This window comes from Brienomyrus brachyistius, chromosome 8 (assembly GCF_023856365.1).
Source record: "Brienomyrus brachyistius isolate T26 chromosome 8, BBRACH_0.4, whole genome shotgun sequence".
NCBI classification, from domain to species: domain Eukaryota; kingdom Metazoa; phylum Chordata; class Actinopteri; order Osteoglossiformes; family Mormyridae; genus Brienomyrus; species Brienomyrus brachyistius.
This window is the reverse complement of record NC_064540.1, coordinates 19,807,771-19,819,646: the sequence shown is the minus strand read 5'-3', so window position 1 is coordinate 19,819,646 and position 11,876 is coordinate 19,807,771. Positions and strand designations below refer to the sequence as shown.

General features: G+C 42.3%; 1 protein-coding gene across 4 annotated transcripts; it reads left to right on the top strand.

Annotated features, from left to right (window-relative positions):
• The first annotated feature begins 5,035 nt into the window (after positions 1–5,035).
• Positions 5,036–11,701, top strand: LOC125747465 (calcium/calmodulin-dependent protein kinase type 1D-like). 4 transcript variants are annotated; one of them, XM_049022753.1, is made up of 14 exons: positions 5,036–5,207; positions 5,351–5,404; positions 6,071–6,175; positions 6,546–6,671; positions 7,343–7,417; positions 7,702–7,840; positions 8,138–8,261; positions 8,346–8,421; positions 8,912–9,024; positions 9,156–9,234; positions 9,760–9,847; positions 10,019–10,338; positions 10,433–10,541; positions 11,009–11,701. In XM_049022753.1, the coding sequence occupies exons 3-13, from the start codon at positions 6,090–6,092 to the stop codon at positions 10,500–10,502; spliced, it is 1,296 nt and encodes a 431-aa protein (XP_048878710.1). In that variant the 5' UTR covers positions 5,036–5,207; positions 5,351–5,404; positions 6,071–6,089; the 3' UTR covers positions 10,503–10,541; positions 11,009–11,701. The 4 variants fall into 4 exon arrangements, with proteins under 4 accessions (XP_048878710.1, XP_048878712.1, XP_048878711.1 ...); XM_049022755.1 differs by having other exon boundaries at positions 5,036–5,404; positions 10,019–10,202; positions 10,299–10,338; XM_049022754.1 differs by having other exon boundaries at positions 5,036–5,404; positions 8,210–8,261.
• The last annotated feature ends 175 nt before the right edge of the window (positions 11,702–11,876 follow it).

The following is an 11,876-nucleotide window of genomic DNA, read 5'->3' as shown; positions in this document are numbered from 1 at the left end:
CCCCACTGTATTGTATTTAGAAATGTGTAACACGGGTGATCTGCCGGTCATGGAGTTAGGAGAGCAAAAGTGAGTCGTGCTCTAAACTTTAACACATGTTTGGTGGCTATTTTGGACACGGGAGGCAGTTTAACAGCGACCGCGGACAATGGAAATGAAAGCTTATGAGAAACGTTTCGACATTGAGCATTGGCGTGCATAAACTTATGATTTCCAATAGCTGTCTGATAACTAACCTTGATTATATATATTTAAAAAATATTTCTTATATATGTGAATGTATTACAATGTCATCCTTTTAATAATTTTAATGACTTTACTTACATTTTATATATTAATGTATTTTAATTAATAATTATTTGGTTACTATTACTTTATTGACGTATTTATTGGTAGATAATTTATTTAAATACTTAAAATTGCAGGCAAAATCAATATTTTTTTAACGTCATAAAAATCTTTGTTAACTTTTGACTACAAATTTCTCTTTGCTAGGCTACTGTTCAGATTGCATAAATTTTTTTCCTATTACATCCGAGTTCTGCTAACTTCGAGTGGGTCGCCACACCCAGGATACCCGGTGTACTTTGTGGAAACCGCCCCCTAGTTGCTTCTGCAAATTACATTAAAATTAATTTCATAGTTAGCCCAATTCATGATGAGGATGCTTCAAAAGCGTAATGAAAAATACACAGTGAATGAGTTCTAAACAGTTTTAATTATTAGAATCTTAGTGGGTTATACACGACATGACCAAAGATATGATCAATATTTTTGATCAATGTAGGCATAAAAATAACGTAAGACAGATCCAGGATTTCAAGCAGAAAACTTATTGCATTTGTCCGAAACACTTTCTGCAGTCCATGGGTTATAAAGTAGACATGGCTGGAGCAGTCTGCGATAGCCATTCTGCAATTTATTGCAAAACACATATTTTACAGATACGTTTTTATGAAGAAAAATATTTCAGTTACTTTAGTAGATGAAATGCATGATACGGCTTTCTTCATTAAATGAACTATCACGTAATATGGAAAATGAGATGTACAACTATATACATGTTGCCCCTTGATGACGTATGACAAGCGGGTACAGAGAATGGGTGAATGGATGGAGTGAATTATTACTGCCCTGTCGGTAACAGAGCTCGACATGTCTGTCACATCCAGTAAAAATTTCGTTTATAAACAATATATAGTATAAAAACCATTAAGGTCTGGGCATCGAAACCAAACAGTAGACTTAGATAATTAATTAAATGATTAATCATGTACTTAATCATTTAATTACTTATCAGTTATTTTCAACATTTTCATTATTTTATCATTTATTATTACATTTTTTATATATAATTAGTTTTAAAAATCAGTTTTTCTTTACTGGCAAATTTGATTTTCTTTCGCTGTTTTTTATGCCCGGTAGAAAATGTGTTATAAAAATTATTACAGCATCAGATTGCTTAGACCTTATTAAGAGAAAGCGCTTCGCTGTACTGCTGAATACTAAAGTGATTTCTATTATTTTCTCAGAAATACAACAATATTCAGCTTCACAACGATAAATCCACATAGGGTCAATCAAAAAAGTACCTCTTGAATATTAGTTTCACAATGAAATATATTAACAAATACAACAATGAGAGGGACACTCGTGAGAAGTAATAGTTTTGACTCCAATAGCTTGTTTTCCTATAACAAAATCAATAACACAAAAAGCTTAGCTGAAGAACGGACAGCGGAATCCTTCTGTAATCGTCTCGATTAACCACAAGAGGGGAGTAACAGTCTTTTTTTGTGGTAAAATTAACTCAAAATCACGATAGACGTGTACGGCATTAGCTTCCCCTCGTTCACCGAAGAGAGGACCCTTCATGTCTTGGTCAGTAGGGATATTTTAAGAATTCAGGGGTTTTATTTGTCACACGCAAGGCACACAGCCGGGCTATAACATATGACCTATTAGGACAGAACATCCAAGTCCATTTTGGACTTGCAGCCATGGAGGTGTGCAGCAACAAACAATAACATTTGGTAAAGTAATCATCACCCCCCCCCCCCGCAATGTGGGATAACCCAAGACCGAAACGTTCCTCCCAGCTGGCTTTCCTGTTTTCAGACAAAATGGTACAATAACCCTGCCTATGAAAAGAAAGATGGCAGCGATAAACTTCACTCTCCTTCTCATATAGTGTGGACTGCAGTGGAGATCAATGAAGTATCTATCTATCTATCTATCTATCTATCTATCTATCTATCTATCTATCTATCTATCTATCTATCTATCTATCTATCTATCTATCCATCTATCTATCTATCTATCTATCTATCTATCTATCTATCTATCTGTCTGTCTGTCTGTCTGTCTGTCTTTCGGCTATTGAAATGTGAACCTTGTGAAAACAATGGAATCTCAGATGGATAAAAATAGAAGCATTAAAAAAATAATAAAAGGCCAAAGGATGATATAGTCTCTGAAAATGTCCCTCCCAAATATATGAATGTTGTTTATAGAAGCGATAAAAAGAGAGATTAGGAGGAACTTCAGGGAGACGGAGCAGTGAGCCAGTTCAATAACACACCCACCATTTAAGCGGCATGCTCAGACCTCGGTGTTCCTACAGCTGAGGCTTGGCTCGCAGCCCTGCACTTCCTCCTGTTGTCCCCTCAGAGCTGCCCCTGTCTTTTTATTTCTTTCAGCTATAGGCACCTGGGGTAATTGGTCAGTGGAATTATGGCGGTGACCTTGTACAGTGCTGAAATCCTGACTTCAATCCTGTCAGTGTCAATCCTGACACTTTCCAGGGTGTCTAAAGGTGAAGTGTGGCCACCTCTCAGTCTGCTGGACGAACTGTGGATCGAGGCTCCCAGAAGTGGTCCTCTACGTTGTGAGCACATATCAACATATAACAGTCGTATAACACATTCCAATTACATTTCAACACATTCAAACAGTTCAGACCCCGCATAGAGAAGACACTGGCAAGGTTCCGAGTCGGCTTTATTTGTAACCTAAAATTTCAGCGATAGCATAATCTGGGCTATGAATCTCCTCACCTTATACTGGGAAAGGAAACGGATAGAATTAATTGCTGAATCTTTACAAAGGCAATTTAGTGTAATCCCAAGCAAGATGCTTGTATAGTTAAATGCAGTTTTCTGCTTTTGGGTACCAAGCGGTTCCTTTTTTGCAGAGCATATTTATATTTGTATAATATTGAAGGAACTGTTGTCAGAAAAGGAATATTTTATATTAGACTTCTCTGATTCTTATTCCATAACCCCTGCTATGCTGCTTTTAACTCATTAGAAAAGCTAATTCGTAGAACTATATTATATGGGCTTAGATCAGGCTTAAAACATCAGGCATTAGAGTGACTTGTTGGATTAGGGATTAAAGGACATGTGACCAGGGCTGGACTGAGAAAGCAGAAACAAACTTGTTTCAATAGCTGACCTGCCACTGGGCTGTTCTGTACCTCATTTCTCTGCCTCCCATACTGAGCAATACCTCACTCTGCGTGTAAAGGAAGGCAGGGATTTAAATGGAACAGGACAAGTGCAGAATAATCAGGAGAACCTGCCCCATGGGGCGAGACAAGAAGCTGCCTCTTGGTTTCATTCGACTCCTGGCTGGATTCCTGCAGTGGATAACACTCTGTTGCCTGTCAAACACTTCGTCAATCACCCATGATCCACACCTTCAGCATTTTTTGTGCTATACATATTCATACTCATTCTTTCTTATTTCCGGAAGAATTACACATGACAATTACCCTGTGGTATTCCCATGTTCATACGCAGACATTTCTGTTGTATCCAAGATTATTTGTTGTATTCTTTATCCAAAAATCACTGATCTGGTCAGTTCAGATCAATGAATTTATTATAGCAATTTTCATAACACTGCCGTCCCAGCAATGAATGCACTTCACCTTACAGACTCCTGGGAGTTTCAGTGCAGTGTTCAAATTATGTCAGAGGTCTTGGGGAGAGAGGGGGTCCCCTGGTCGGCAGTCCAGTAAAATGGATGAATAAATAAATAAAATGAGACTCCAGTTCTTGCAGACTGTCTGTGGGGGGGTTTATGGTAATTTTTCAAGGGACCCCCAACACACTCTTTTTCTCTCTTATGGGGTGATCCTGAGCTCTTGTGGGGCTCTAGTGGCCCCCAGAACCCCCTTAATTCAAACATGCTTCAGGGTTGTTGTTTTGTTGTGTTATTTTTTTTCCTGTCCCGAAATGCCATGGTTACAAAACCTTAGCTGGCGTCAGGGAGCCGTCCTGGATTAGCGCACGGCTAATCGGCGCCATCCTCCCGCTAACTGTGCCACTAAGTAGGGAATCAGACAGGCAATCAGGGCTGGGGGGCAAAGTGACATATTTTGCCAGAAGTTATAGCTATGCTCTTTATGGTTTAAATAAACAGTGTGACACTTACTTGGTCCCACGGTTATCTTCAAGTTTGGGGGTTTACATACTTTGTGTGTGTGGAGTTTGTATATTTTGCTTGTACCGTGCAGGACTTCTCCTGCAGTCACATTAATGCTTGTGAGTGAGTGAGTGAGTGAGTGATTGCATGCATATGCCCTGTGATGGTCTGACATACCGTTCAGGCTGTGCCCCAACCTTGTACCCTATGCTGCATCGAGTAGGGTCCAGTCCAGCCCCCCCCCCCCCCAACCATGACCAGGGTAAACAGTTGGAAAAGCTTGATTCAGCGACACAACAATAGCCTATTAATAATATTCAGTCATTTTGTTTAAGAGGTGTTTCTTTTGTTCACTTCGTTATTGCCATTATTCAAATGCTTATCTGAGCTTTATCATCTTTATTTTCTGACAGGTAACTAAGTAAACAAAGCTATTATCTGTTATATTGTTGCTGTTATTCTTTATTACGTCGGCCATCTTAAATCTAAGTAACGTTTTAAGTGTTACAAATACATTTTAAGGGCGTCCCCTAATTATAATGCATAACTTATGCTGTACCTTACGTCACACCGCTTCTTTTCATTCTCAAGTTCTGAGAGAAAATATCATATCGGTCAGTTCCAACAAATAAGAATACACGGCTGGCCAAATGTACGTGGAAGGTTAAGGTTCTGGAACTGGAAATGAGCTTAGTATGTTAATGCAACTGAAAACGATGAGTTTATTAGCACAAACTTTATTTACTAACGATCGCCACAAGGACAAGTAAGACTAGGTCTGTATAACGGGCTTCCATTCATACCTCCCTGGGTTCATCTGAAGTCAAGCCACTTGCAAGTCATCGCCCTATAATCTTGCCCAGCATGTTATTTCCGTAAAGTGCCCGGGCTCCGAGTCTCATCTGCTGCTGTTTTTCAGGATCTCTGATCGGCGGACGTCCGCAGCATCGCCATCTGCGGTGTTTCACGTCAGGTAAAATTCACCCTGCACATGCAAGGGTCCTGTTTATATGTTAATTATACCACTCTGTACATAATTCATTTGCTGTCAATTTGTTTTTCAAGTAACGTTTTAATGCGTATGGGTAATAATGCGTAATTTATCCGGTTGGTAATGTTTGCATTCCTGAAATCTAATCGCGCAATGTAAAATTGCATTACCTGTGCGGAAAGTATGGTTATGAAGAGGTATGATATATGGCCGGCTATGACTTTCTGCTGTAGGTAAACTAGTTAAGCTGTTTATGTTGCAAACTACAGCAGGCGGTAGACAGGATATGCTTATGCTGTTGTACCTGTAAGAAACGCTACCGTAGTACATACTAAAGTGCATGATGTATTAACCGTACCACAGTACAGATACCATGGTACAGTACCTCTAAGAATATACTGAGCATTATTCTAATTCTAAGATTATAGTGAGTTTAATTTCAGACACAGTAAAGAACACATATGTACTAAAGATCTACCCAATAAATGTTTCAAGTAAAAATTGTCTGTAAGCCAGTTTGGCTACTTTGTAACCTCTTAAAAGGTTCTTACTTTGTAACCTCTTATTCTTAAAGAAATGTAACTTTCCAAGAATGTTTTTGTAACCAGAGTGAATTGTAGCAGGGTGAGTGTCTCTCTTGTCTTGCAGGAGTCTCCAGCAAGGCGTTATGGGCCGCATGGAGGGACACTGCATGTGGACGAAGAGCACAGATGACATACGGGGGGTGTTCGACTTTTTGGAGGTGCTGGGATCGTAAGTGTCGGTCTAACTGGTTTGGGTGGGGGGGGCTGGGATTAAGTTGTGGGCTTCATAATATGAGGCATCTGGCTGGTAACATCACTGAGAAGATGTGCAAAGCAGGGCAACTTCAGAGAGGACAAACTGCTGGATACAGCCCCTTGCTATCTGTGGCTGAATCTTCATTTTCACCTCAAATCTGGAATTAAAACCATTTCTGTGTACAGCACTTAAAACATGAAGATTACAAAACCTGGGTTTCTTGTGTCATAGTTGACTCGAGGTAGGTCAGATAAGTGTCATAGCTACTCGACTCAAGTACGGGAGAGCTGGAAGCAGGCAGAGCTAACAAAGGGCACTGAGGACCCCCCCTTCTGCCAAACAGGGGAGCCTTTTCTGAGGTGTTCCTGGTGAGGAAGAGGGAGACCGGAAACCATTTTGCACTGAAATGCGTGAACAAGCAGCATCTCCAGGCCAACAAACTGGAGAATGAGATCAGTGTTTTGAGGAGGTAAGATAAAACTCACCTTCAAATGGGGGGGGGGGGGGGGGGGGGGGCATGGAAGTGTGTTCTGAATGCTGTATTCAGTCAGACTGAGGATTATTGAGAGTTATACTGTTTATTGTGATATGACAGTATTAACCCTTCTGTGGGGTGAAAACACACAGTGGAATCCATTACAACTGTACAGTTTTCTGCAAAGGCAGCGATATTGATTGGTGATGACCTCATGAAAAAAGATGGAAAGGGTCGCACTTCAGAGCTGGACTGTGGAGAGTTTGACCTCCTTACTGTGTCCTGGCTGAAAATCCAGGTACTCATCTGCGGAAGGTAGGAGGTGCTGCAGGCCCTCACCTGTGGGAGGTGGGAGGTGCTGCAGGCCCTCACCTGGGGGAGGTGGGAGATGCTGCAGGCCCTCACCAGGGGGAGGTGGGAGGTGCTGCAGGCCCTCACCTGTGGGAGGTGGGAGGTGCTGCAGGCTCTCATCTGTGGGAGGTGGGAGGTGCTTCAGGCCCTCACCTGGGGGAGGTGGGAGGTTCTGCAGGCCCTCACCTGGGGGAGGTGAGAGGTGCTCTGTAGTTCTGAGGCATTTGTAACTGGAAGGGTGTCCACTTGCCCACCTGCTTTACAGTATCAGGGCTATGGTGGTAAGTCAGATCTCTGCTTTGGGAGTATTTCAGGATCAAACATGACAACATTGTTGGCCTGGAGGATTTCTATGAAAGCCACACCCACTATTACCTCGTCATGCAGTTGTGAGTACTGATCAATCATGACCTGCTGATGCTTTGAAGTTCTCTCTCCTACTATAGAAATATTGCACCTATTCCACTAACATATAAATATATATTTTTTTATCTTGTTCAACCAAGAGATGCTTTACTTTCAACTGAGATAAGGACAAAATGACACTTTGTAATCTTTATTAGCCAGAATTAAGATTAAGTGTAACTTAATCTTAACTTTAATCTTAATCTTTTGTGCATATTAAGTGTGTTTTGACCTTCATGTCTCGTCCGATCACCGGCCTGTTCTGCAGCGTCTCTGGCGGTGAGTTGTTTGACCGGATCTTGGAGCGCGGGACATTCACGGAAAAGGATGCTAGCCATGTGATCCGACAGGTGCTGGAGGCCGTGAGCTACCTGCACCAGAACAACATCGTCCACCGAGACCTGAAGGTGTGCTGCCACACACCACACCACACCCATCTTCGAGCACATCTTGACATTAAGGAATGTGCATATGTTAGAATGCTAATTCTTATTTTTTTGGAAATAATTGCATATTATTATATAAATCCCATAACCTTTTGTGTAAAATAGTTACAATCTTTGTTCTGCTCCAAATTGGTCTCTAAGGGTTGATCATATCTCTACCCTTATATCTTTTGCTTACCTTTTCAAAAGGGTACTGTGAGGAAGAGGGAAGTCTGGGAAAAGAGACAAATTGATGTCCTTTGATTTGTCCCCTGATAGCCAGAGAATCTGTTGTACTACAGCCAGGATGAAAATGCCAAGATTATGCTTAGTGACTTTGGTCTCTCCAAGATGGAGGACAGCGGAGTCATGTCAACGGCCTGTGGAACGCCGGCATATGTGGGTAAGGCAAAACTGGGGGGCTCAACAGCTCAAACAGTGTGAATTTCAATGATTCAGTGGTTAAATATTATGTCCAACCCTACAGCCCCTGAAATCTTAGCCCAGAAGCACTACAGCAAAACTGTCGACTGTTGGTCTATTGGAGTCATCACTTACATCCTGTGAGTAATCTGATGCAAGTTGTATCACATCCATCAGCACGGTGCTCCTATTAAGCTTGTTAGTGTCTTAGTTACCATTCCAGGTTAGTCCAGACTTTCAGTGTCCGGGTTCCTACTAAAGTATCCATGGACGTACGAATAACAAGGAAGGAAACTGAAGGAACTCATCAGGACTGCTGAGTAATCAATTTCCGTATGAGAACCTGATTAATGACATTTACTAATTGTGATGTCAGTCAGGATTTAAATTTTTTCGGATCCTTTTGAAGGTATCGACCATTATTTGTCCTTTAAAGGTACTGATCCAGATCTGTCCTGAAAAACATGGCTCAGGTTTACTTAGGACTAACCTGAAGGAGACAAATCCTGTCAGTAGGATAGCCTGATTTCTCTGAATTGTTGTTAATGAGTAAGCTTGTCAGGATATTGCTTGACTATGCTTATCCTGAGAGCAGATCTCCAGAATATACTTGCCTCTGTTCCTCTCCAGGTTATGTGGATACCCACCTTTCTACGAGGAGAATGAGACCAAGCTCTACGCGAAGATCATGAAGGCCCAGTATGAATTTGATTCTCCCTTCTGGGATGACATTTCTGAGTCTGGTGAGTCGACAAAACAGGACGCAGGAAGGACGAAGTAGCTCGGTGCTTAGTGGCAAAAGCAGATAATGTCTAGGGAGCTCAGCTCTGATTTGTCTCTAAGGCTTAGTGGCTGTCTTTGGCTTTTCTCTCAGCAAAGGACTTCATTCGCAACATGATGCAAAAGAACTCGGAATTACGTTACACCTCAGAGCAGGCACTTCGACACCCCTGGTAAGTAAAATGCCAACTTGGAAACTCTTATGGTGGGACATGACAAAAGGACAGAAAAATTGTGGGAGGATCCACAGAGCGGCTCCAAGAAAAAGGGCTTTATTACCAAAAGCTGGACACAAATGAAACTGAATGAGAGAAATAAGAACAGACACAAAAAAACCCACAAAATAAACATACTAGGGAACAGAGCAAATACTGAGAGCAGGACTATGGAAACACTACAGATGTGACAGCTACAAATGTCTAAACCAGTGGTTCTCAACCTTCTTTGCATCAAGACCCAATTTTTACCATGCCAGCTTAGTCGCGACCCTATATGAAGTATAGGGTTAGAGGGGCTACAAGACAGAGGAAACAGGATGGCCAGCGACACCTACTGGCCAAACGGGAACAAAATAAATGAGACATGGCCAGATCCTGACAGAAACGTAGAACTTATGGTTGGATTAAAGGTTTGTTGTTACGCTGGAAAGTTCCTGAAGGTCTTCCTGTTGACCGAGTCCTCGCTGTCCCTTCTGGCAGGATAATGGGAAACACAGCTAAGAGCCAGGACATCTATCACTCCGTAAGTGAGCAGATCCAAAAGAACTTTGCCACGTGGAAGTGGAGGGTGAGTGTGCTCCCAGCTTCCTTGGGAGTTAGCAGGCAGAGGGTCGTCGCTGATAAATGGCTGCAATAGGGTAGCATTGCTCTAAGCTCCCAGGGTAGATCTGCAAAATCATTGCATTTACAATATAAAGGAGTATTTGGCAGAGGTGTATGTGTGTTTTTTCCTATTTAGCAAACATTAACTGCGACAGCAGCTGCTAATCACCTGAAGAAGTTGCAGCTTGCCTACTCTGGACCCACCCTTGACGGGCAACAGGGATTCATGGTGAATGGAGACCTTTCCCCCACTGATCCTGAGAACAAGCGGCTCAATGCTAACCTGGAACACAACGGGATCCTGACTAGTGGTACCGAGAGTGAGTGCACGATGGCTCGGTCCAGTTCCAGGAAGCCCAGGAATTTCTACCTGCTGCAGGCTAACCTGAGTGAACCCCTATTTATACCGCCATCAGGTCAACATGCAAACCAGGCTGCTACCATAGAAACCAGCAGGTACATTGCCCAGCACATCCCTGCCTTTGCTTTATTTATTTATTTATTAAGCTAGGAGACGGGCTAAAACAGGAGCATGGTTTTTGTGCTGCAGAAAGGAGTCCATGACCTCAGAGTCAGAAAGGGAGGAACAGGTGCAGACTACCATGTGTTCCATCATGTGAGCTCATTCCCGTGGAGCAAACTGGGAAGAGCTGAGGCAGGTGCGACACTCACCTGCAGATCGGGGGTGGAAGGGGTGAAGTTAAGAACTACTGTACTGTACGACTTTATGTCTGGTAGCAATCTGCAAGGTAAGGTTGTGGAATCTATAAAATAGGACTGCAGGGCCCCTGTGGCAGAGAAAGGTCTTGGTTAGGACTATAGAGTCTTTTGGTTCGAGTAATAAAAACCCTTATGACTTTAGAATTATAGGAACCTTTTAAACATGACTGTGGTGTATTTGTTACTTTTGCTGCCTGTACCAGTTTAATAGGTACTCTAGTATGAAGATTAGAGAGTGCAATACCATTGAATGCCAGTAGAGGACGGTAATTTTATCAGCACTTTGGGAACCAGCCATTAGGCTAGGGATAGGGATGTCCGATCGCACAGATCAGATTCCAGCAAGGTCATGGGGAGATTCAGGTGGACTCTATCTAATGTGCCTCTCTTTTTCTCTCTCCTACAGGCTGATGGCTTATGGGCTGCAGATTAAGGCGTCTGAGTTCCTTCTCAAATTCTGGGTCAGCCTACAGCCTTTGGCGCGTTATCTGTCTGGGTGTAAGAGTCCACGGCTGCACTGCATTATTAAAACGGGTGCTGTATATTTTAATTGGCACTTGGCATTAGAGCCAGTGGGAACGGAGTATCTGTAATTTGCAAGTTTATGCAACCCAGGCCTCATTTGTGTCGTCATTGTGGTGACTTTCGTGAGTCACGACTCTTTCTCTGGTTGTGTGGGCAGCTGTGCTTGGTTACCGCATCGCTGCAAATATGGCCTGGCTTATCAATAGTTAACATATTAGCTCACATCACAGTTACAGATTAAGCAAGAGAAGCAGCCAGTTCAAATTAGATTTCAGTCCAGCCTCTCTGTGTCCATGCTGCCATTTCTGGATTTTTATAAGTTTTTAAGACTTGGTGGAAGAGAACGAGGTTGGAATGTCCTCTCTTTTTTTGTTGGTTTAGCAGTGCAGGAAAATAGGAAATCATGCAGTATATTTTGGATGCTACAATATGGCCAACTGCTTGTGCCATTTACAGGTGGAAAAACCTGAGATCTTCCCAACCGATGTGCATTAGTGGTCTCTGTAATGAAGCCATGTTACTCGTAGCCTACTGCTGGTGTTAACAATGGAAATTGTATTTAGCATTAGCGCTAAAGGATCGAAAATCTTTGCAGATTCTTTTGAGTCACACAGGGAGATCGTTCAGACTCCAGACCCACGATTCTGAGGGTGGCAATCACACCCGTGGCCTACCCAGCGTGATCCACTGACCACTATTTCATCCTACCCTCACATCTGTAACCATATACTATCTGTGTCCTAACTGAA